The 25,080-nt window shown below is 39.5% G+C and overlaps 1 protein-coding gene across 1 annotated transcript in view; it reads right to left on the bottom strand.

Annotated features, from left to right (window-relative positions):
* lamb2l (laminin, beta 2-like) overlaps positions 1–25,080 on the bottom strand; it is a gene marked incomplete at both ends in the record, with an annotated part of 51,727 nt that overhangs the window by 19,417 nt on the left and 7,230 nt on the right. Inside the window, 14 exons of the mRNA XM_083894962.1 lie at positions 309–430; positions 544–705; positions 1,787–1,927; positions 6,122–6,278; positions 7,525–7,604; positions 7,725–7,837; positions 7,939–8,118; positions 10,460–10,648; positions 11,879–11,999; positions 13,503–13,705; positions 14,852–14,915; positions 15,423–15,611; positions 17,391–17,464; positions 17,723–17,858. Coding sequence (XP_083751088.1) covers positions 309–430; positions 544–705; positions 1,787–1,927; positions 6,122–6,278; positions 7,525–7,604; positions 7,725–7,837; positions 7,939–8,118; positions 10,460–10,648; positions 11,879–11,999; positions 13,503–13,705; positions 14,852–14,915; positions 15,423–15,611; positions 17,391–17,464; positions 17,723–17,858 — 1,931 coding nt within the window. The remainder of the gene's footprint in view (positions 1–308; positions 431–543; positions 706–1,786; positions 1,928–6,121; positions 6,279–7,524; positions 7,605–7,724; positions 7,838–7,938; positions 8,119–10,459; positions 10,649–11,878; positions 12,000–13,502; positions 13,706–14,851; positions 14,916–15,422; positions 15,612–17,390; positions 17,465–17,722; positions 17,859–25,080) is intronic.

Below are 25,080 nucleotides of genomic sequence, written 5' to 3'. Positions count from 1 at the left end.
TGATTTCAATGAAAACAAAGTGAGGACCGGACAAAATGTCCGCACTTTGAAAAAATGACCTCACTTTGTTGGTTAAAAACCCCTCACTGGTCCTCAGTATTCACAAGAACACACACACACACGTTTGCATGTTTCAAAGCCTGAGGATGTGACAGATTAACACACAGGAAGTCCATATAAGGACAATTTACCAAGGGTGCACCTGCAGCACTGTTCTGTTCTGTGTGTGTGTGCGTGCACACTCAGGGTTAATGATTAACACACACACACACACACACACACACACACACACACACACACAGTGTTACCTGCTGCGGTGAGGCAGAGTCACAGTGTAGATCTGTTCAGTCGGCAGAAGGTTTCCACAGCGGAGACTGGACGGCAGGTGGACCGAGGAGATACTGACCATGGCCTCCCAGTCCTCTGTGGACTACACACACACACACACACACACACACACACACACACACACACACACACACACAGTTAAACCCCGACAGCGTCCTCATGTCACAGACTTCGTCCTCTCGTCCTCTCACTGACCTCGGCCTCGTAGCGGATCATGATGTCGTACTCCATGGCGTGGGGGACGTTGTCGATGGCGAACACGAGGCCGGCGCCGTCTTTGACGCGAGCGAACCCGGGTCCCGTCCACGTGACCATGTGACTGTGAGAGTGTTCTCTGTGGACGGTCTTCACGTCCGGCTGAGACACAGAGACACAGACCATCATTATCAGGTCTTCATTTCACCTCCTGTTGTTTCACAGTGTGAACTCAGAACTGAGCTCAGTAAAATCAGACTTAAAGCAACACTATGTAACTTCTGCAGTCACATACAATTTATGTTGTTTTTTTTTGGTAAAAATGTACGGAAGAGGATCAGGGCCACGGAGGAAACAAATATTTGAGTTCTGACTTCTGACAGAATTCTTTAAAACCAGAAATTCTGACTTTAATCTCAAAATTCTGACTTCAATCTCAAAATTCTGACTTTAATCTCAGAATTTCTGACTTTAAACTCAGATTTTTGACTTTAATCTCAAAATTCTGATTTTAATCTCAGAATTTCTGACTTTATTCTCAAAATTCTGACTTTAATCTCAAAATTCTGACTTTAATCTCAGAATTTCTGACTTTAATCTCAGAATTTCTGACTTTAATCTCAAATTCTGACTTTAATCTCAGAATTTCTGTCTTTATTCTCATAATTTCTGTCTTTAATCTCAAAATTCTGACTTTAATCTCAGAATGTCTGTCTTTATTCTCAAAATTCTGACTTTAATCTCAAAATTCTGACTTTAATCTCAAAATTCTGACTTTAATCTCAAAATTCTGACTTTATTCTCATAATTTCTATCTTTAATCTCAAAATTCTGACTTTAATCTCAGAATTTCTGACTTTATTCTCAAAATTCTGACTTGAATCTCAAAATTCTGACTTTAATCTCAAAATTCTGACTTTAATCTCAAAATTCTGACTTTATTCTCATAATTTCTGTCTTTAATCTCAAAATTCTGACTTTAATCTCAAAATTCTGACTTTAAACTCAGAGTTCTGACTTTATTCTCAAAGTCAGAACTCATATTTCTGGCCTCCGTGTCCTTAATCCTCTTCCAAAACTTTTTTTCTTTTTACAATTTCTGAAATAATTTTGTTTCAGAAAGTTTCTGTAAAATCACAACACTTTGTAACTTAATGTAATGTAAGAAGGTTTTTGTCACATAAAAACACTACACAAAAAACACAAAAATACAAAAATGATTAAATAATTAAAATAATCTCACAGTTTGTTGAAGTTGACGGATTCTTCTGAGCGCAGCTCGATGCTGCTGAGAATCTGTGACGCGACGATGACGACGCTGACGTCTGAGCTGATTAGAGAGATGTTCAACACAGTCTGTCTCTGCCTGAGGACGCACTTTACCCTGAGACAAGGAGACAAGAGAGGAGTCAAGGACAGAGGAGACAAGAGACTTAGGGTGAATTCAAATTCCTTCAATCTTAACCCTCAATCTCAAAAATGTTCTCCCTCTAGTCCAAGTTCTGTCCTGATTCTCAGAAAACTTAAGTTGAGGCCAAGTTTAAGGGCTGTATCGCCCTCAATATTGAGATTTTCCAGAGACCACCCTTGGGAGCAAGGGCTACCCAGAATGCATTGCGTGTTTTGCCATAACAAAGATGGCGTCGAAAGCAGCGAAACGAGTGCGATACAAATGAAGTATTTTATTTGTTAATAGAGAAAAATGATCTTAGTTTAGGCCCAGATTATGGATTATGTTAAGGACACTTGTCAAGGACACATGTTAAGGACACATGTTAAGGACACGTGTGATGGACACATGGTAAGGACACTTGTCAGGGACACATGTTAAGGACACATGGTAAGGACACATGTTAAGGACACTTGTCAAGGACACATGTTAAGGACACATGTTAAGGACACGTGTGATGGACACATGGTAAGGACACTTGTTAAGGACACATGTTAAGGACACATGTTAAGGACACATGTTAAGGACACTTGTCAGGGACACATGTTAAGGACACATGGTAAGGACACATGTTAAGGACACTTGTTAAGGACACATGTTAAGGACACTTGTCAGGGACACATGTTAAGGACCCGTCAGGGACACATGTTAAGGACACATGGTAAGGACACATGTTAAGGACACTTGTCGGGGATACATGTCGGGGACACATGTCGGGGACACATGTTAAGGACACATGTTGAGGACACTTGTCAGGGACACATGTTAAGGACCCGTCAGGGACACATGTTAAGGACACATGGTAAGGACACATGTTAAGGACACATGTTAAGGACACATGTCAGGGACACATGTTAAGGACACATGTTAAGGACACTTGTCAGGGACACATGTTAAGGACACATGTTAAGGACACATGTCCACATGTCTTTGTCCATGATCTCCACAATCATCCACAATCATCCATGATCTCCACGATCCTTCATGATCACCCATGAGCTCCATGATGTCCAAGATCGTCCATGATCTCCATGATCTCCACAATCTCCACAATCATCCACAATCATCCATGATCTCCAAAATCATCCACGATCATCCATGATCTCCACGATCATCCATGATCTCCATAACCTTCATGATCTGACAAAGAGGTCAACTTCAGGACAACATGACGCAGGAAAAAACAAAATGAGTTCTTCTTCTTCTGTCTTTTCCCTGTAGGGGTCACCACAGCAGATCATCTGCCTCCGTCTTGTCCTCTCCCTTGTGTCCTCCTCCACCAACATGTCCTCATCATGTCCTCCTTCACAACATCCATGAGTGGTCTTCTTCTTCTTCTTCTTCTCTATCTCCATCCATCTTCAACATCCTTTTTTGATCGCTCAGTGAGGACTAAGAAAACGAGCACCGGAGACTTTTTGCGAACGGTGGGTTTTTAACCCCCAAGAACATTGATGCTGACATGGTTGCTGACATGGAGATGATGCTCCAGCTTTATCAGCTGTCCAGTAACGGGCAGTGCTTGAAGAAGACCTGAGGTCTGGACGGTGATGGAGGACAGATGTGTCAGAACTTCCTGTACGACACAGTTGGGCCGTGTCAAAGGTTTCGTGGCTCCACCATCTTCTCTGGGTCGGTCCATGCAGTGGAAAGATCTGCTGTGGACCACAGTCTGCTGCTGATGATCAGGATGGAAGCTTCTACACTAAGAGCTTCACAGTGCTGTAGACCTCAGAGGAGACCATGACAAAACCTTGTGTGTTTTATTGTTTTAACTCTGGAATCATCTCAGTCATCACAACACAGACACTTACTTTGTGCCTCAGGTTTGCACTGGAATAAGAATAGAGGAGAAATATGACACACACTGTACACACACACACACACACACACACACACACACACACACACACACACACACACACCGTACACACACACGTCTGAACACGTTCAACAGATAACAAAGGAATGATGACTTTTTTTTTTTTTTTGGAAAACAAAACAGAGCTCAGATCAACACCTGATACACACACACACACACACACACACACACACACACACACACACACACACACACACACACACACACACACACTCTTGTACTTGCTGCATACTGAGGACCAGCATTTCCACTTTATAAATCACCGCAATCACAAACATCTACTTCATGAATGACATCTATAAAGAACTACTGGGTGCAGTACCATAACATGTCTGCAGGTGGAGCCCCAGAGCAAAAAGTGTGCTGTGTTAAAATCACAGTATAGCATGTTATAGCAACCTCAGGAAGTGATTTCAATGGACACATGTTAAGGACACTTGTCAGGGACACATGTTAAGGACACATGGTAAGGACACATGTTAAGGACACTTGTCGGGGATACATGTCGGGGACACATGTCGGGGACACATGTTAAGGACACATGTTAAGGACACTTGTCAGGGACACATGTTAAGGACCCGTCAGGGACACATGTTAAGGACACATGGTAAGGACACATGTTAAGGACACTTGTCGGGGATACATGTCGGGGACACATGTCGGGGACACATGTTAAGGACACATGTTGAGGACACTTGTCAGGGACACATGTCAGGGACACATATTAAGGACACTTGTCAGGGACACATGTCAGGGACACATGTTAAGGACACATGTTAAGGACACGTGTTAAGGACACATGTTAAGGACACTTGTCAGGGACACATATTAAGGACACATGTTAAGGACACATGTCCACATGTCTTTGACATGTTCGTGTGTCTCACGTCTTCCTGAAGTCAACAGTTGTCTTTTGTCCACATTCCTGTCACTGACTGTCTGAACATGCCTGAAGCTCTGAATGTGGAAGTGGAGAGAGAGGAAGAGGAGGAGGAGGAGGAGGAGGAGGAGGAGGAGGAGAGGGAGCCTCACCACCTCCTCCTCCTCCTCCTTCACTGATGTGAGTGAAGATGGACGAGGAGAGACAGAAAGTGACAGAACAGGGAAAGAATGTGAGATGACAGAAGATAGAGAGACGTTAGAGGAGAAGAAAGATGGACGTCTGAGATGAGATGTTTAACATCATCATCACAAACAGTCTAGTGTTTGAAGAACAACGTCAGAGCAGCAGAGGAAGCAGGAAACACAACATCCAGGTTTACTTTTCAGAATAAAACGTCTCCTGTGTTGACACCACATGATGTTTCACTGAACTACGTCATATTCAACAACACATATATGTTCATTTTTCTTTCTCATCTTAAAGCTCTAGTGCGTCAGTGTTCAGTCTGTGTTTCTCAGTGTTAGATCTTGTAAACAGAGGCAGTTACGTACTGCAGCTTTAATCAGGGAATTAAAGAGAGTATTTGTTTGGTCGCAGCAGAAAAAAAGTTGTTAATCTTAATCTAATCTCTGTGTGACTTCAGCAGCAGAACGAGCTCGTCCTCTGAAACGACCTTGGTGCAGGTGAACGATAATGAAAAAAGAGTCATAACAGACGAGGATGTTTGAGTCTGTGTGAGATACTGAGAGCAGACGGATTACAGATTATACAGATTACAGGTTTAAACTCTCTGATCTAAAGGCTCGATAATCCAGGGACGACATGATCACAATGACATGAAAGAGTCAACGGGAATATGGAAATATGTGTTTGAAAACTGTGAGAGGTACTGACCAGTATTTATATTTATATATATTGTGTATATATATATATATGTATATTACAGTGAGAGGTACTGACCAGTATTTATATTTATATATATTGTGTATATATATATATATGTATATTACAGTGAGAGGTACTGACCATTATTTATATTTATATATATATATTATATATTATTATTATTATTATTATATTATATATATATATAGTTATATATTATTTTTTACATTATTTTATTCTCTAATCTAAATGACACCATCTTCAAATCCACAAACCAAAAATAATAATTTTACTGTTAAAGAAGAGAAAATAAACCAGAATAAACATCAACAAAAGGCTCACCTAATAAAATCTCACTATTATCTTTTAAAAGCATGTTGGTGCGGGAGAGTGAGTGGTTTATAAACTCCTGTAATATAAAGTCCTCACACACACACACACACCACACTGACAGCAGGGGGCGCTGCAGAGCTCTTACCGGCAGCACAGGGTCACTGGGCGAGTGTCCTGTGGCGTCTTCAGCCTCGTATTTGTAGAAGTCCAGTGGAGCGCAGAAGAATCCGGGCTGCACCTCAGAACACTGTCGACCAATCACATGACTCCTGCAGTCACACTGACCGCTCTCCATCATGCACCTGCAGCAACAGGTCAAAGGTCAAAGGTCAAAGGTCACAGGTCAAAGGTCTATTATTGAACTATTGTTGTCTCAGAATCAGTTTCTTTTTTTTTGTCTGTTTAAATTTAAATTGTCTTCTTGATTTTACTTTTATTATTCTGAATTGAATGCTTTTTCTTTTAATGTGTTTTTTCCTCTTAAATCACTTTGTACATTGTTTTGATTCAGTAAACGCTTTAAAAATGAATATAAACTATATTATTATGTTATTATCATTATTATTTCTCCTCCTGTTGTATAAACACTATGCACTATTTTAGTTTGTTTTCTATTGTCTTTCATTTTTGTATATAATGTGTTGTTGTATTTGTCCTCAATTGACTACATATATATATATATATATATACATATACATATATATTTATATATGTATATATATACCTCTAAGACATATGATATAAAAGTGACTAAATATATATATATATGTATATATATATACCCCTATATATACACGTGTAGATATGTATATATATACACCTCTTAGGCATATGACATAAAAGTGACATGTATACACCCCTACATATATATATGTATGTATATATATATACATGTATATTTATATACATATGTATATTTGTATATATATCTATATATGTATATATATATATACCTCTATGACATATGATATAAAAGTGGCATAAATATATATAAATATATATACCCCTATATATGTTTATATATATATACACATGTATATACATGTGTATATATATACCTCTAAGGCATATGATATGAAAATGACATAAATAAATGACATAAATATATATATGTATACATACACCCCTATATATATGTATATATATATACATATATATATATACATACATAGATATGTATATACACCCCTATATATGTATATATATATATATATACATGTATATATATATATATATATATATATACACCCCTATATATATATGTACATATATATATATATATATATATACACATATACACATGTATATATATATATATATACACATGTATATATATACATACCTCTAAGGCATATGATATAAAAGTGACATAAGACATAAATCATATATATATACATATGTATATATGTATATATGTATATATATATATATATATATATATATATATATATATATATATATATATATATATATATAAGTATGTATATATATATATATAATACTTATATATACAGTATATACACCATAATATAATAAAGACTGTTGTACCTGTTGTTGACGGCGCCACCAAAGTCACAATCACACGGTCGACAGCCGGCCAGGTCGTTACTGAGCCCCCAGTATTCAGGCTGCAGGAGACAACAACAACAACAACAACAACAACAACACACGGTTCACATTCAAGGACTTTTCCAGGACTTTTCCAGGACTTTTCCAGGACTTTTCCAGGACCAGCAGCTGTCACTCACCAGACACTTGTCACAGTAGCGTCCGGTGACGTATCGTTTACAGGAACAGTCTCCGCTGATCTGATCACAGGGAGCTCCCATCTGGATGATGCCACGGGGGTCACAGTTACACGCTGTTACACACACACACACACACACACACACACACACACACAGTTTTCAGTGACGTGTTGACGTTGTTGACGTGTTGACGTTGTTGACGTTGTTGACGTACGTTGGCAGCCCAGCAGGTCGTTGTAGCTCAGACCGTAATGACCCTCCTTGCAGTCGTCGCATCGCGTTCCTTTGACGTTGGCTTTGCAGCGACACTGACCTGAGATCATCCCCGTGTCCGGGTCAGTGTGGCCGTCGCACACGCCTCCTTCCAGAGAGCCCACGGGGTCACAGTCGCAGGCTGAAGGTCAGAGGTCAGAGGTCAGAGGAAACCTTTACGCTGTACGTTACCATGTTATCTTCTATCATCATGACATGAGGCCAGATCAGGGACAGACCTATGTTCTGAAATCCCTATGTTCCGAAATCCCTATGTTTCGAAAGCCCTATGTTCTGAAATCCCTATGTTCCGAAATCCCTATGTTTCGAAAGCCCGATGTTCCGAAATCCCTATGTTCCGAAAGCCTGATGTTCCGAAATCCCTATGTTTCGAAAGCCCTATGTTCCGAAATCCCTATGTTCGAAAGCCCTATGTTCCGAAAGCACAATGTTCCGAAAGCCCAATGTTCCAAGAAAGCCCTGTGTTCCGAAATCCCTATGTTCCGAAAGCCCGATGTTCCGAAATCGTATTCCCGAAAGCCCGATGTTCGGAAATCCCTATGTTCCGAAATCCCTATGTTCCAAGAAAGCCCTGTGTTCCGAAATCCCTTTGTTCCGAAAGCCTGATGTTCCGAAATCGTGTTCCCGAAAGCCCGATGTTCCGAAATCCCTATGTTCTGAAAGCCCGATGTTCTGAAAGCCCGATGTTCCGAAATCCCTATGTTCTGAAAGCCCGATGTTCCGAAATCGTGTTCCGAAAGCCCTATGTTCCGAAATCCCTATCTTCAGAAATTCTTGTGTTCCGAAAAATCCCGATGTTCCGAAATCCCTATGTTTCGAAAGCCCGATGTTCCGAAATCGTGTTCCCGAAAGCCCGATGTTCCGAAATCCCTATGTTCCGAAAGCCCGATGTTCCAAAATCCCTATGTTTCGAAAGCCTGATGTTCCGAAATCGTGTTCCCGAAAGCCCGATGTTCCGAAATCCCTATGTTCCGAAAGCCCGATGTTCCAAAATCCCTATGTTTCGAAAGCCCGATGTTCCGAAATCGTGTTCCCGAAAGCCCGATGTTCCGAAATCCCTATGTTCCGAAAGCCCGATGTTCCAAAATCCCTATGTTCCGAAATCCCTATGTTCGAAAGCCCTATGTTCCAAGAAATTCCTATGTTCCGAAAGCCCTATGTTCCAAGAAATTCCTATGTTCCGAAAGCCCGATGTTCCAAAATCCCTATGTTTCGAAAGCCCGATGTTCCGAAATCGTGTTCCCGAAAGCCCGATGTTCCGAAAGCCCGATGTTCCAAAATCCCTATGTTCCGAAATCCCTATGTTCGAAAGCCCTATGTTCCAAGAAATTCCTATGTTTCGAAAGCCCGATGTTCCGAAATCGTGTTCCCGAAAGCCCGATGTTCCGAAATCCCTATGTTCCGAAAGCCCGATGTTCCAAAATCCCTATGTTCCGAAATCCCTATGTTCGAAAGCCCTATGTTCCAAGAAATTCCTATGTTCCGAAAGCCCTATGTTCCAAGAAATTCCTATGTTCCGAAAGCCCGATGTTCCAAAATCCCTATGTTTCGAAAGCCCGATGTTCCGAAATCGTGTTCCCGAAAGCCCGATGTTCCGAAAGCCCGATGTTCCAAAATCCCTATGTTCCGAAATCCCTATGTTCGAAAGCCCTATGTTCCAAGAAATTCCTATGTTTCGAAAGCCCGATGTTCCGAAATCGTGTTCCCGAAAGCCCGATGTTCCGAAATCCCTATGTTCCGAAAGCCCGATGTTCCAAAATCCCTATGTTCCGAAATCCCTATGTTCGAAAGCCCTATGTTCCAAGAAATTCCTATGTTCCGAAAGCCCTATGTTCCAAGAAATTCCTATGTTCCGAAAGCCCGATGTTCCAAAATCCCTATGTTTCGAAAGCCCGATGTTCCGAAATCGTGTTCCCGAAAGCCCGATGTTCCGAAAGCCCGATGTTCCAAAATCCCTATGTTCCGAAATCCCTATGTTCGAAAGCCCTATGTTCCAAGAAATTCCTATGTTCCGAAAGCCCTATGTTCCAAGAAATTCCTATGTTCCGAAAGCCCTATGTTCCGAAAGCACAATGTTCCGAAAGCACAATGTTCTGAAAAAGCCAGATGTTCCGAAATCCCTATGTTACGAAAATCCCTTTGTTCCAAAATCCCTATGTTCCGAAATCCCAATGTTCTAAAAGCCCTATGTTCTGAAACCTCTATGTTCCGAAAGCTCCCATTGACGCCCATGTTAAAACTCAGCTTTGGAGTTTTTTTTTTAAATGAAGACGAGAGAGATTTTTGGACGCTGAGAAACAGGTGGTTGGAAGGAGGGGGAGGGGCATTAGGGAGGGGGAGGGGCATCAGGGAGGGGGAGGGGCTTGTGAGTCAATTTTAAAGGTTCAATCCGGGCAAATTGGCAGCAAGAAGCAGGAACAGTGAAAATGTTGTGGTACAGAATCCCGTGAAGTGAAACTCACCGACGCAGACTCGTGGGTCTCTGATGTCCTTGAAAGGATCTTTGTAGTAGAAAGGTTTGCACAGGTCACAGTTACGACCCACAGTGTTGTGTTGACACTTATCACAAACTCCACCGCTCACGTTTCCCGTGGACAAGAACACGGCCATGTCGAAGTGACACTGGTCTGAGTGGCTGTTACAGTTACACTCTGTGGAAACAAGAGAATAAACAACATCGCAATGTTATCTGTGGACTTTGTAAACAATCACAATCCAATTAAAAATGTTATTTTAATTATTGTCTGAGTTATAACTGAGGAAAATTTACCAGGGTCTTTGAACGCATCTCGTTAGCTCAACGAGCGGTCGAGAACCCTGCATTACTTTCACTAGTTCTCATGCACTGGAGTTACAATGGTTTAAAGCTGTAGTGCGTAAGTTCATTATTGTATTGTCTGACTCATGAATTGTTGTTTACAGATTATATCAATGGACACGATATTTAAGGAAAATCTGTATTCCAGATTATCTTAAAAACTGCACAAGATAAAGAAAGATTTGTCAAGAAATGTCATTCATGTAAAGAAATTATAATTTTTATAAATTATAAAAAACAGTTTTTAAAACAGTTTAAAGTCATAATTCAGTTGTCTGGAGCTGTTATTGGAGGCGTGTTGAACGTGTTATTATATAAGTCCATGTTAATATCACGATAAATGTCCGAAAATGTGTGATTTTTGGTGTGGGAGAGTGAGTGACTTTGGTGTGGGAGAGTGAGTGAGTTTACAAACTGTTTTCCTTGTGTCGACCTGGTTCTAGGTTTAGCCGACTTAGCACGTGTTATGTGTCAACACTACATACACAATCAGAAAACATTAGACTTAGCTGTAGTTTGATAAAATGCTAAATGCTAACCTAAGAAGGAGACATCAGTGTGCTAGCATGATACATGATTATGTGTCAATACTACATACACAATCAGAAAACATTAGCCTTAGCTGTAGTTAGATAAAATGCTTAATGCTAAGCTAAGAAGGCGACATCAGTGTTCTAGCATGATACAAAATACAAGGAAACACTGATTTTAGCCTCTTCTACGTCACTTTAAGTCTACGATATCTTTAAGAACGCGTTTACGTCTTTATTTCACTGTTAGACAGACTTTAACAACAGGAAACTGAAGTTTGTAAACCACTCACTCTCCCACACCAAAGTCCATAGAGTTAACCAGTGATTTTAGCTCACAGGGACACAGGAGCTGCTGGTCCTCTGCTGCCTCGTGTGGTCACTTTGTGTCACTGAGTCACACACTTCAGTTTACAGTCATAAAATGGTGTGTAATGGCAAAAAAAGCATCAAACAATAGCTTTGATTGTGTTTTATTTTGTGTGTGTGTGTGTGTGTGTGTGTGTGTGTGTGTGTGTGTGTGTGTGTGTCACCTCTGCATGTGTGTGGGTTCTCAGCCTCTGCAGGTCTCCACGGCTGATCGTTGTGGAACTCTTGGCAGCGTTCACAGTTGAGTCCTTCAGTGTTGTGTTTACAGACGCAGCGACCGTGGATCTGCAGAGAGAAGACATGAGAGGAAACGTGAACACACCAAAGTCACTCACTCTCCCACACCAAAGTCACTCACTCTCCCACACCAAAGTCACTCACTCTCCAACACCAAAGTCACTCACTCTCTCACACCAAAGTCACTCACTCTCCTCACACCAGAGTCACTCACTCTCCCGCACCAAAGTCACTCACTCTCCCGCACCAAAGTCACTCACTCTCCCGCACCAAAGTCACTCACTCTCCCGCACCAAAATCACTCACTCTCCCACACCAAAGTCACTCACTCTCCTCACACCAGAGTCACTCACTCTCCCGCACCAAAGTCACTCACTCTCCCGCACCAAAGTCACTCACTCTCCCGCACCAAAGTCACTCACTCTCCCGCACCAAAATCACTCACTCTCCCACACCAAAGTCACTCACTCTCCTCACACCAGAGTCACTCACTCTCCCGCACCAAAGTCACTCACTCTCCCGCACCAAAGTCACTCACTCTCCCGCACCAAAGTCACTCACTCTCCCGCACCAAAGTCACTCACTCTCCCGCACCAAAATCACTCACTCTCCTCACACCAGAGTCACTCACTCTCCCGCACCAAAATCACTCACTCTCCCACACCAGTCACTCACTCTCTCACACCAAAGTCACTCACTCTCCCACACCAAAGTCACTCACTCTCATACACCAAAGTCACTCACTCTCCCACACCAAAGTCACTCACTCTCCCACACCAAAGTCAATCACTCTCTCACACCAAAGTCACTCACTCTTCCACACCAGTCACTCACTCTCCCTGCACCAAAGTCACTCACTCTCCCACACCAAAGTCACTCACTCTCCCTGCACCAAAGTCACTCACTCTCTCACACCAAAGTCACTCACTCTCTCACACCAGTCACTCACTCTCTCACACCAAAGTCACTCACTCTGCCACACCAAAGTCACTCACTCTCCCACACCAAAGTCACTCACTCTGCCACACCAAAGTCACTCACTCTCCCACACCAAAGTCACTCACTCTCCCACACCAAAGTCACTTACTCTCCCGCACCAAAGTCACTCACTCTCCCGCACCAAAGTCACTCACTCTCCCGCACCAAAGTCACTCACTCTCCTGCATCAAAGTCACCAAAGTCACTCACTCTCCCACACCAAAGTCACTCACTCTCCCACACCAAAGTCCATAGAGTAAACCAGTGATTTTAACATCACAGCACACAGGAGTTCACAGTTGTTGTTGATCCACTGCTGCCTCCATCACTAACTTACAATGACTGATTTTAGTGAATTCAGCTTTTAAAATATTTCATTTAGACTTAACTCAGTGACACAACGTGACCACACGAGGCAGCAGAGGACCAGCTGTGTCCCCGTGAGCTAAAATCACTGGTTTTCTCTATGGACTTTGGTGTGGGAGTTGATCAAACTTCTGTCTAACAGCAGATTATAACATTAACCTATAACGAAGCAGAGACACAGACACTGATCATAAGTCAAACACTGACCATGCCGTGGTCGCGGGCGTCGACGCCCGGCACCGGTGCACACTCTGAGGCGTGACCGTAGCAGAAGCAGCTGCCTCTGACCACCAGCTCGTACAGAGCGTAGTAATATTTCTGCAGGACGTCGAAGCGTCGGTCCAGAAGGTCGTCGCCCAGAGTGTTGAGTTTGGTGAAGTTGATGCGGAGGTTGGTGATTCGTAGAAGTTCTGTGGTGGCGAAGGAAGGAAGAAAGGAACGGGGTCAGATAAACGCTAAAACAGACTTTTAATCATTTATAGATGAATTTTTGCATCTTAAATATGGTTTTGTTGTAAATCCTGTGAATAAATCGTCATGAATATCTTTATTGAAATATTATTTTACCACTTCCTCTCCAAAAAATGTCTTTTTTCATTTTCGTGAACCCCTCCTGAGCAGACTAGATGCTCATTGGTCATTTGAGTTTGAGACCCCGCCCCCCCCATAAAGGCGCCATATGTAAGAATGTGGCCAAAAACAGTTACTGCACTCAAATTCAAAACACAGAGGTCTTTTTATTTTTTTAACGTTTTTCTCCGCCATTGTAGCTCAGACAGGGCCGGCCCAAGGCATAAGCGAACCTAGGGCCCCCGTGACCACTAGAGGGCCCCCAGAGCAATTAACAAGGAGGACTAATAGAGTAACATAACATTTTATTTATAAACCATTTTTATGACCTTGTTCCCGGTGCCTCTGTTGGTTTACATTATTATTTAAGTATTTGTTTATTTTATTTAATGCTGTGTTTTTTTTACATATAAAAGTCAAATCTTTGTATTACAGGAGTATATTTTGAATCACCCTCCAAAGATTGTGCACATTTTTTAGATTTTCAGACCTTAATATGTTAATATTTTATTTATAAACCGTTTGGTTTTATGTGTTGATTCTCTGCGTCACCAGTAGGGGGAGTTGCAGATTTTGCCAAATATAAATTGAAAGATTTCCCCGTAAATTTGCAAATCTGGCGTCTGCTTCCATGCGTTAATCATCACAATCATTAATCAATTATTGGCAATAACTGAGGGCCCCAAAATCACATTTTTTCGTAGGGCCCCGTGGAGGCTTGGGCCGGCCCTGAGCTAACTGGTTCAACCCGTGGTTGCTCGGCAGCTGAGACTCTACTGACTGCAATGACTGGTGGACGGCGGTAGGTGGCGCCACATGAAGCTGATTTCAAAACACAAACATGATTTGCGTGATTAGTTTTACATACGAGCAGGATTTAACGGCTTTTATTACACAATGCACCTTTAACTGCAACACAGTCATAGAATGATCTTCCATGTGTTTATATTAAAGTGATGATGTGTAAAGAAGCTCTTCTCACTGACCTTGAATATCCAGGCTGTACGGGTCTTTCACAGGAATGGCCGGATCCAAAACTTTATAAATGACCTTGAATAAGAAAAACAGGATTATTATTATTATTAGAGGAACCTATTGTTTCTGTTCAGTTAATAATTTTTCTCCAAAATTTGGTCAAAATTGCGTAAAAAGCGAATTGAACCAAACTTGGCACACTTGTTGCTCTCGTGATTCCAAACAAATGTCTAATGTACTTCCATTAGCTCCGCCCACCCAGAAGTCGGCCATTTTGGAATAATAACTAGTCTTGTAGCACTTGAAGTTAACTCGTCCTAGCTTGTTAGCTAGTTTGAGAGCGTGCAGTCCTAGTTATTTTTATTATTATTATTATTATTATTGTTCAACTGGAGAAACTGATAGAGAAAGAAAACCTTCATTAGATTCTGGAAATAAAAAGATAAACTGTGCATTAGCGTCACATCAAAGCTCACAGAGAAAATCACAGGAGCTGCTGAGAAGTAAAATGGCTGATTTTCTCTATGGGCTTTGGTGCAGGAGAGTGAGCGACCACCACCTCCTCCTCCACCTCCTTCCTACCTCTCCGTTGGTGGACGGCTCGATGTCGGAGTATCGCTCCTCACAGATGATGTCGTTGATGTGGTGAAGGCCGTTAGAGGCGACGCCCGGAAACGTTCTGCTGCAGTTTGACGCAAAATAACGATAAGATCGCCAGGTACGCCCGAAATCTGCTGAACGCTCTATCATCATTGCTGCAGGGCGGAACGTCTGAGGAGGAGCAGGAGGAGGAGCAGGAGGAGGAGCAGGAGGAGGAGGAGGAGGAGGAGGAGGAGGAGGAGGGAGGAGGAAGAGGGGAAAGAGGAGGGAGAGGAGGAGGAAGAGGAAGAGGAGGAGGAGGGAGAGGAGGAGGAAGAGGAAGAGGAGGAGGAGGGAGAGGAGGAGGAGGAAGAGGGGGAAGAGGAGGGAGAGGAGGAGGAAGAGGAAGAGGAGGAGGAGGAAGAGGGGAAAGAGGAGGGAACGGAGGAGGAAGAGGAAGAGGAGGGAGAGGAGGAGGAGGAAGAGGGGGAAGAGGAGGGAGAGGAGGAGGAAGAGGAGGAGGAGGGAGAGGAGGGAGAGGAGGAGGAGGAGGAGGAGGAAGAGGAGGAGGAAGAGGAGGAAGAGGAGGAGGAGGAGGAGGAGGAGGAGGAAGAGGAGCAGGAGGAGCAGGAGGAGGAGGAAGAGGGAGAGGAGGAGGAGGGAGAGGAGGAGGAGGAGGAGGAGGAGAAGGAGGAGGGAGAGGAGGGAGAGGAGGAGGAAGAGGAAGAGGAGGAGGAGGGAGAGGAAGAAGAGGAGGAGGAGGAGGAGTGAGAGGAGGAGGAGGAGAGGAGGAAGAGGAGGAGGAGGAAGAGGAGGAAGAGGAGGAGGAGGAAGAGGAGGAGGAGGGAGAGGAGGAGGAAGAGGAGGAAGAGGAAGAGGAAGAGGAGGAAGAAGAGGAGGAGGAGGAAGAGGAGGAGGGAGGAGGAAGAGGAGGAAGAGGAGGACGAAGAGGAGGAGGAGGAGGAGGAAGAGGAGGAGGAGGAGGGAGAGGAGGAAGAGGAGGAGGAGGAGGAGGGGGAGGAGGAGGAAGAGGAGGAAGAAGAGGAGGAGGAGGAGGAAGAGGAGGAGGAGGAGTAGGGGGAGGAGTAGGGGGAGGAGGAGGAGGAAGAGGAGGAGGAGGAGGGAGAGGAGGAGGAGGAAGAGGCGGAGGAGCAGGAGGAGCAGGAGGAGCAGGAGGAGGAGGGGTAGGAGGAGGAGGAGGAAGAGGAAGAGGAGGAGGGAGGAGGAAGAGGAGGAAGAGGAGGACGAAGAGGAGGAGGAGGAAGAGGAGGACGAAGAGGAGGAGGAGGAGGAAGAGGAGGAGGAGGAGGAAGAGGAGGAGGAGGAGGAGGGAGAGGAGGAGGAGGAGGAAGAGGAGGAGGACGAAGAGGAGGAGGAAGAGTCACAGAGTGTAGATTTAAATCACTCATCACAGGATTCTTCAGTTGTTTACATGTAAACACAGTAACTTCTCTAATAATGTGACGACGACAGATTAATGTTTTCTAAACAAAGACAAACAGACTGTGTTTGTTTGACTTCAGTAAAATGTGGCTTCAAACCTGCTGTCGACACATTTATCACTAAACAATGACGAGGAATGTTGATCAATATGAGATTTTATAGATTTTATAGATGAAAAATATTCAGGGTTTTTTTCTGTTTAGACTTTTATTAAATAGTTGATTTTTTCTGTCTTTGTTTTCTACTGAAATGAGCAGAATTCTCCGTTTCTCTAAATTCATAAATGAAAATGAAGGTTTTTAAACGTTAATGAACCCTCAGCTCCTTCAGATCTGTAACCACGGCAACCAGCGCAGTCATATGGTCTAACCCTTCATTACCATTGAGCAGAGAAAGGTTACTTTGATTCCAATTCTATGATTTAAATGTTGTTTCCTAAAATGCACAAAATGTTCACAAAGATTTCACAAGATTTTAAGATCAAAGACGACAACATAAAATTTAAAAAAAATCCAAATGTGTGCAGACCTTAAACTTCATGATGAGGTGAGTGAAGTGGAATTCAGCCTCCAGGTTCAGTCTGATGCTCACATTCTCCAGACCTGTGGAGAAACATAGAAATATACATATATATATAGATGTATATATACATATACATATACATATATATATCATATTCTCTCCTGTCTCTACTTTAAAGGAATAGTTTGAAGGGCTTTTAGACGCTTAAGTCTATATTATATTAATCATATGTTCCCTCCTTTATCTCAGCATTAGACAATATATATATATATATACAGTATATATGTATATATATATATATGTATATATATATGTATAAATACAGCGAGCACACAGACCGTTGACAGACTGCCACCAGGTGTTGTCTGCGTTCCTGTCCATGAGGTAGATGACGTTCTCGATGCGATGGCTGTTTCTGTGATGATGAGGATCGTAGCGATGCAGAGAGTTACACTCGAAACATTTGTCTGACTCCTGTTGACAAGAGGAAACACGGAAATAAACACAACGTCAACACAAAATAAACAATTCTGTCATCGTTCTGTTTTCCTGGTCGTCTTTGAATCTCTGTCGGAGGAGAAAGTGAGTGAAAACAACAAACGCTAAAACACTGTCAGAGTCAGCAATTATTATTATTATTATTATTATTATTATTTATTATATTATTATTATTCATTTATTTTGTCACTTTGAGACACGAATAAGTCCCGTTACTGCTGTACACCACAGTAACATGTCACTGAAATACAGAACCTTATGGAGGACGGAAAGTGCCAAAATTAATTAAATAAATACACCATTAAATAATTAATTAAATGTGTAATTAAATAATTAAATAACTCAATATACCATTAAAACATTAATTACATGTGTCATTAAATAAATAAATAAATAAATAAATACATACACCATTAAATAATGAATTTAGGACGACGGATAGCTAAAGTGCTCACTCCGGCATACTTATATTGTTGCTCTACGCTGACATGTCGATGAATATGCATTGTCCTAATTCAAATAAATAAATAATAAAAAAAATGTATGTGTAATTAAATAATTAAATTACTCAATACACCATTAAAACATTAATTAAATGTGTCATTAATTAATGAAATAAATAAATACACCATTAAAAAATTAATTAAATTTGTCATTAATTAATTAATTAAATACACCATTAAATAATTAATTAAATGTGTAATCAAATAACTCAGTACACCATTTAAACATTAATTAAATGTGTCATTAATTAATGAAATACATAAATACACCATTAAATAATTAATTAAATGTGTCATCAAACAATTAAAATATCTATACACCATTAAAACATTAATTAAATGTGTCATTAATTAATTACATAAATAAATACACCATTAAATAATTAATTAAATGTGTAATTAAATAATTAAATAAGTCAATACACCATTAAAACATTAATAAAATGTGTCATTAATTAATGAAATAAATAAATACACCATTGAATAATTAATTAAATGTGTCAGCAAACAATTAAAAAATCTATACGCCATTAAAACATTAATTAAATGTGTCATTAATTAATTAAATAAATAAATACACCATTGATTGATTAATTAATTAATTAATTAATTAATTAATTAATTAATTAAATGTGTAATTAATTAATTAAATATATAATGAAATGTGTCATTAATTAATTAAAATAACAATTAATTTTATGTGTTAGAAATCCGCCCGTTGACTTCGATGGGCGAGTTTGACAGATAAAATAAATTAATGATGCACTGAGAAGAAGTAGAGAAGAAGTAGAGAAGAAGAGCGAGGAGGCAAAGAGCCTGGGAAAGAGTCAATAATGTGCAGACGTGGGTCGAGAGCAGAGTTTTAAAGAAAGGTGAGAATAATGCAGTGAAGAGGGTTCTTCAACTGAAGGAGAGAGAGAGAGAGAGAGAGAGAGAGAGAGAGAGAGAGAGAGAGAGAGAGAGAGAGAGAGAGAGAGAGAGGCCTCACAGAGGGAGAACCCGGCTCAGAACAAAACTCTGGATTCCAGGTCACTTTTTCTTAATTAGGCCGTCGTCAGGGAGATGAAGCAGCTGACAACAGCGTGGTCTGTTAAAGTGACTCTGCTGAGACGTGAGAAGTGTGCTGGAGGTGTGTGTGTGTCTGTGTGTGTGTGTGTGTGTGTGTGTGTGTGTGTGTGTGTTCAGCCATCACTGAACCATGAGAATTCAGTGTGGACTTCCTTCACCTTCACTCCCTAAACACAGCATGAATCTGTCCTTTATCATCTCTGTCCATATAAACTCGTTCCGGTTGCTGTTGCTAGAATTGACCGTGAACCTAATCTAAACTAGAAAAGCACTCGGAGACCACAGACCTCCGCAAAGGCAGCTCAGCTCGCCCCCCCCCCCCCCCCCCCACAAAATAGTGATAAAAATAGTGATAGATCATGCCCAAAATGAAATCACTTGTTCCAAAGATCGGTTTTTATTATTATATTATAATATATATAATATATTAATATTATAATATATATAATATATATATTATAGCTGAGTTTCTTCACAAAAACAAAAAGTATCTTGGAATTACTTGAAATTTACCATCATAATAGTCGGCATCACCCTGAACAAGGATTTCTTGAAAATATTTGCATATCTCTTAAGGAAATTTTTTTATGAATTTTTGAAATTCAGGAAATTCTCCATTTGCCCTGATGCACTTTGACAGTGAGCTGACTTTCTTCTCAAAAATTAAAAGTATCTCGGAATGACTTGAAATTTACCATCATAATAGTCGGCATCACCCTGAACAAGGATCAGTTAAAATTATTTGCAAACCTCTTAAGGAATAATTCTAATGAATTTTTGAAATTTAGGAAATGATTTGCCCTGATGCACTTTGACAGTGAGCTGACTTCCTTCTCAAAAACAAAATGAATCCCCTCCTCAGAGTCATCAGAGGGCTCAAACATATACGGCTGGATTCTGTTTACAGTCGCCATGACTGAGTTGTTGTTGTTGTTCTACGTTGTTCAAAACGAAGGAGCTGTCAATCAGAGCGTTATCTGCCACGCCCACACTGTCCTGACCGCTGGTCTAAACCAGTGTAAACGGCAAAATGAGCTGTTTTCAAACCACGTTTTTTAATAGTTATGAATAGTTATTGTCACTCAGACTTTTGTGGATGGTTAATGAGACTCAACTTTGATATAATATAAGCATTTTTAAAAGTTCAGATCATGTTTCCAGAGGATTCAAAGGTGAATGTTTTCTCGTTTCTTTGCTCCATAAAACAAAGAAATCAATAAAAACTGAATCGTTTACGTCACATATGATATTGTTTTTTTGGGGCTGTGAATAAAGGCAGGCTTTTTACTTTAAGTGAGTTTTTTACATATATATCCAACTAGTGTTCACTATAGGTACTACAACCCAAAGTTTGCCGAACCATTTCCACATGGACAAAATAATCTACAAGGTTTTCTTCAACATTTCTGAACAAAAACTTCATTAAATAAATAAAGTTTAGCCTCAAGTTTTAGTTTAAGTGGTTTTTCACACTTATATATACATATATATATATATATATATATATATGTATATATAATTATGAGAGCAACATGGCTTCAACTGGAGATTGCATTTATGAAGCACAGTAAATACAACGTTAAATCAGTGTGCAGATATACTGTAGCTGTACTGTAGCTGTACTGCTGTCCAGTTTAAATAATAATAATAACTTTAATAATAATAAGTCCAGACGACGGCAGGTTTAATGTCCATGTTCGAGCACAGCAGGAGTTTCCACTCTCAGCCTGTTTTAACCACACAGCGTTTTTGAGAGGCCTGAAAAAAGCACTTAAAACGCAACCGACGCACTGTGACGTCATCGCCTCATCTCGCTCTTGCACTTTGGTCTTTTCACCTTATTATTATAATAATAATAATGATATATTTATATATAATTGTCTTTCCCTTCGCTCGGTTTATTCAGTGATTGTAACGTTAGCTTATTAGAATAAAGCTCGACCGTTAGCTTGAACGTGGTCACGACAGTCGTTTTCCAGCAGTGACGTCTCTAAATCCAGACTCTTTATTTTTTACTCTTTTTAACGTTAATCTACAGTTGGACATTTTGTCTTTGTGTCGCACTCATGACCAATCAGTGGGTTAGGGATTAGATTTAGGAACTTTAATTAGATTTTGTAACTTTAAGTAGAATTTGGAAATTTAAGTAGAATTTAGAACTATAAGTCGTTTTTGGAACTATAAGAAGAATTTGTAACTATAAGTAGAATTTTTAAATATAAGTAGATTTGGGAACTTTAAGTAGATTTTAGAATTATAAGTAAATTTTGTAACTATAAGTAGAATTTGGAAATGTAAGTAGAATTTAGAACTATAAGTAGTATTTGGAACTATAAGAAGAATGTGTAAATATAAGTAGAATTTGTAACTTTAAGTAGAATTTTTAAATATAAGTAGAATTTGTAAATATAAGTAGATTTTGTAACTTTATGTAGAATTTTTAAATATAAGTAGATTTTGTAAATATAAGTAGAATTTGGAACTTTAAGTAGAATTTGGAACTATAAGTAGAATTTGGAAATTTAAGTAGTTTTTGTAAATATAAGTAGTTTTTGGAACTATAAGTAGAATTTGGAAATTTAAGTAGTTTTTGTAAATATAAGTAGAATTTGTAAATATAAGTAGATTTTGTAACTTTATGTAGAATTTTTAAATATAAGTAGATTTTGTAAATATAAGTAGAATTTGGAACTTTAAGTAGAATTTGGAACTATAAGTAGAATTTGGAAATTTAAGTAGTTTTTGTAAATATAAGTAGTTTTTGGAACTATAAGTAGAATTTGGAAATTTAAGTAGTTTTTGTAAATATAAGTAGAATTTGTAAATATAAGTAGATTTTGTAACTTTATGTAGAATTTTTAAATATAAGTAGATTTTGTAAATATAAGTAGAATTTGGAACTTTAAGTAGAATTTGGAACTATAAGTAGAATTTGGAAATTTAAGTAGTTTTTGTAAATATAAGTAGTTTTTGGAACTATAAGTAGAATTTGGAAATTTAAGTAGTTTTTGTAAATATAAGTAGAATTTGTAAATATAAGTAGATTTTGTAACTTTATGTAGAATTTTTAAATATAAGTAGATTTTGTAAATATAAGTAGAATTTGGAACTTTAAGTAGAATTTGGAACTATAAGTAGAATTTGGAAATTTAAGTAGTTTTTGTAAATATAAGTAGTTTTTGGAACTATAAGTAGAATTTGGAAATTTAAGTAGTTTTTGTAAATATAAGTAGAATTTGTAACTAAGTATATTTTGTAACTTTACGGTCAAACTTGATGAACTTTAAAGTCTCGACAAAATCTCTGAAAACGCGCTGATTCTCCTGAGACGTAAAAAAAAGAAAAAGACAGAAATAAATGTGAAAGTAAAGTAAAGTAATCTGATCTCACAAGGAACAAAAGCACCAACGCAGAAGAACCTGTGTCACACACACACACACACACACACACACACACACACACACACACACACACACACACACACACACACACACACACACACACACACACACACACACACACACACACACACACAGGGCCTCTCACCAATCAAACGGTGTCAATCACGTTCCCCTGAATGTTGACACTGTTGGACGTTCCTGTCCTGAGGACGTGAAGGTACATGTCCACGCATGCCCGTGCACACACACACGCACACACACACACACACGCGCACACACACACACCCCCACGCACACATGCACACATACACACACACACACAAACACACACACACACACACACACAGTGAACAGTTGGCAGTAAAGAGGAAAAGGAGAAATTCCAGTCGTTTTTTTCATTTATCTTCATCAATCTGTCATGTTTTTGTGTCCGTGACCAACAACAGAACATTCTTTCTTCTTCATCTCCTCATGACTCTGTGCCACTCACTCTGCTCACACCAAAGTCCAGAGAGAAAATCAGCGATTTTAGCTTGTGTGGAATTATAAGTAGATTTTGGAATTATATATATTTTTTGAAATCTCGAGTTTCCAAAAAAATCAGAAAAAGTTTTCTTGGGAAAAAAAATAATTTTTTCCATAATTTTTTGGAAACTCGTGATCTTCACCCCCCCAGACCCCCCTGTATTTCGCACAGTGACGACAACCCCTCTGTGCTATGACACGATATTCATTGATTTAAAAACTTGAGTATTTATTGAACCACCAAAACTCAACTTTAACTATAATTTAAAAAGAACAACCAGAAATAACAGAGCCCCCGAAATGACTTGACGAAAAAAAAAATAATGAATTTTTTTGAAATCTTGAGTTTCAAAGTCGAGATCTTGAGTTTCCAAAAAATTATGAAAAGTATTTTTTTTTTTTAAATAATTTTTTCCATCATTTTTTGGAAACTTGAGATCTCGACTTTCCAAAAAAATATGAAAAAAAAAATGTTTTTGAAAGAAAAAAAAGTACATAATTGAAATTAAAAAAAAAAAAAAAATTCACGTCACACCGCCGCGCCATGCAGCGCATAAATCCTTTTTCTTTGATTATGATGTTTTTATGATTGGGAGAAGCCAAAATCAAAATCATGAATAAAATTCAGTTAATCGCCCAGCCCTAGTTTAGACCCCCCTCAAATGTTGCCTTTGAGGCTTTCAGGGTGTCAGGAGTGTTAATCAGGGGGGTCTAGACCTCAAAAACTCAGATTAGTTATTGCTTGTTGAACCCAAAACACACGCGTGATTATTTAAAAACATTAAGAAGGAAAACCCCTTGTGATGGATGTGTCTGTGGAGCAGCATCTTCATAAAAGTGGATTTGGATTCTCCCCAAAAACAATCACAGATCAGAGATCAGAGATCAGCGCAGACGTCTGCCAACAAAGCTGCACTTTCTGAATTCTACATTTTGAATGTTCTGGATCACACACACACACACACACACACACACACACACACACACACACACACACACACACACACACACACCAGTGACTGGTTAAGCAACTGAATCATTAGAACGGTTCAGTATTTCCTGAATTTTAAGAAGATTTTGAACTTTTAGTAGATTTTGTAACTTTAAGTAGAATTTGGAATATAAGTTTATTTTGGAATTGGAAGTAGTTTTTGGAAACAAGAAGATTTTGGAACTATAAGTATATTTTGGAAGATTTTGGAATATTAAGTTGATTTTGTTACTATAAGTAGATTTTGAAATTATGAGTAGATTTTGGAAATATAAGTAGATTTTGGAACTTTAAGCTGAAATTGGAATTATGAGTAGATTTTGTAACTAAGTAGAATTTTGAACGTTTAGTGGATTTTTGAACTTTAAGTAGATTTTGGAAATATAAGTTGATTTTGGAATTAAAGGTAGATTTTGGAACTTTAAGTAGATTTTGGAACTTTAAATCGAGCTCGACTCGACTCTAATAATTATAAGAGTCGAGCTGAGCTGAGTTGAGTTGAGCTAGAACTGTATGATGGAAAAGTGCCATAAGAGAGTTTGACTAAGAACAGAAAGGTTAGACAATGACAGACAAAGAGATAAAGAGGGTGAATGAGTGATGAATGTGTGGTGAAGGTGTGGCAGACTTGTGTTTATTCGCCTGTGGCTCTGATTTATAGAAACACTGTGTGGCATCAGAAACAAAATAGGACAGATGAACAAATGAAG

The sequence above is a fragment of the Microchirus variegatus genome (genome assembly GCF_963457635.1).
Source record: "Microchirus variegatus genome assembly, chromosome: 9".
Lineage (NCBI taxonomy): Eukaryota > Metazoa > Chordata > Actinopteri > Pleuronectiformes > Soleidae > Microchirus > Microchirus variegatus.
Note: the sequence above shows the minus strand (reverse complement) of the source record. Positions and strands in the feature narration are given on the sequence as shown.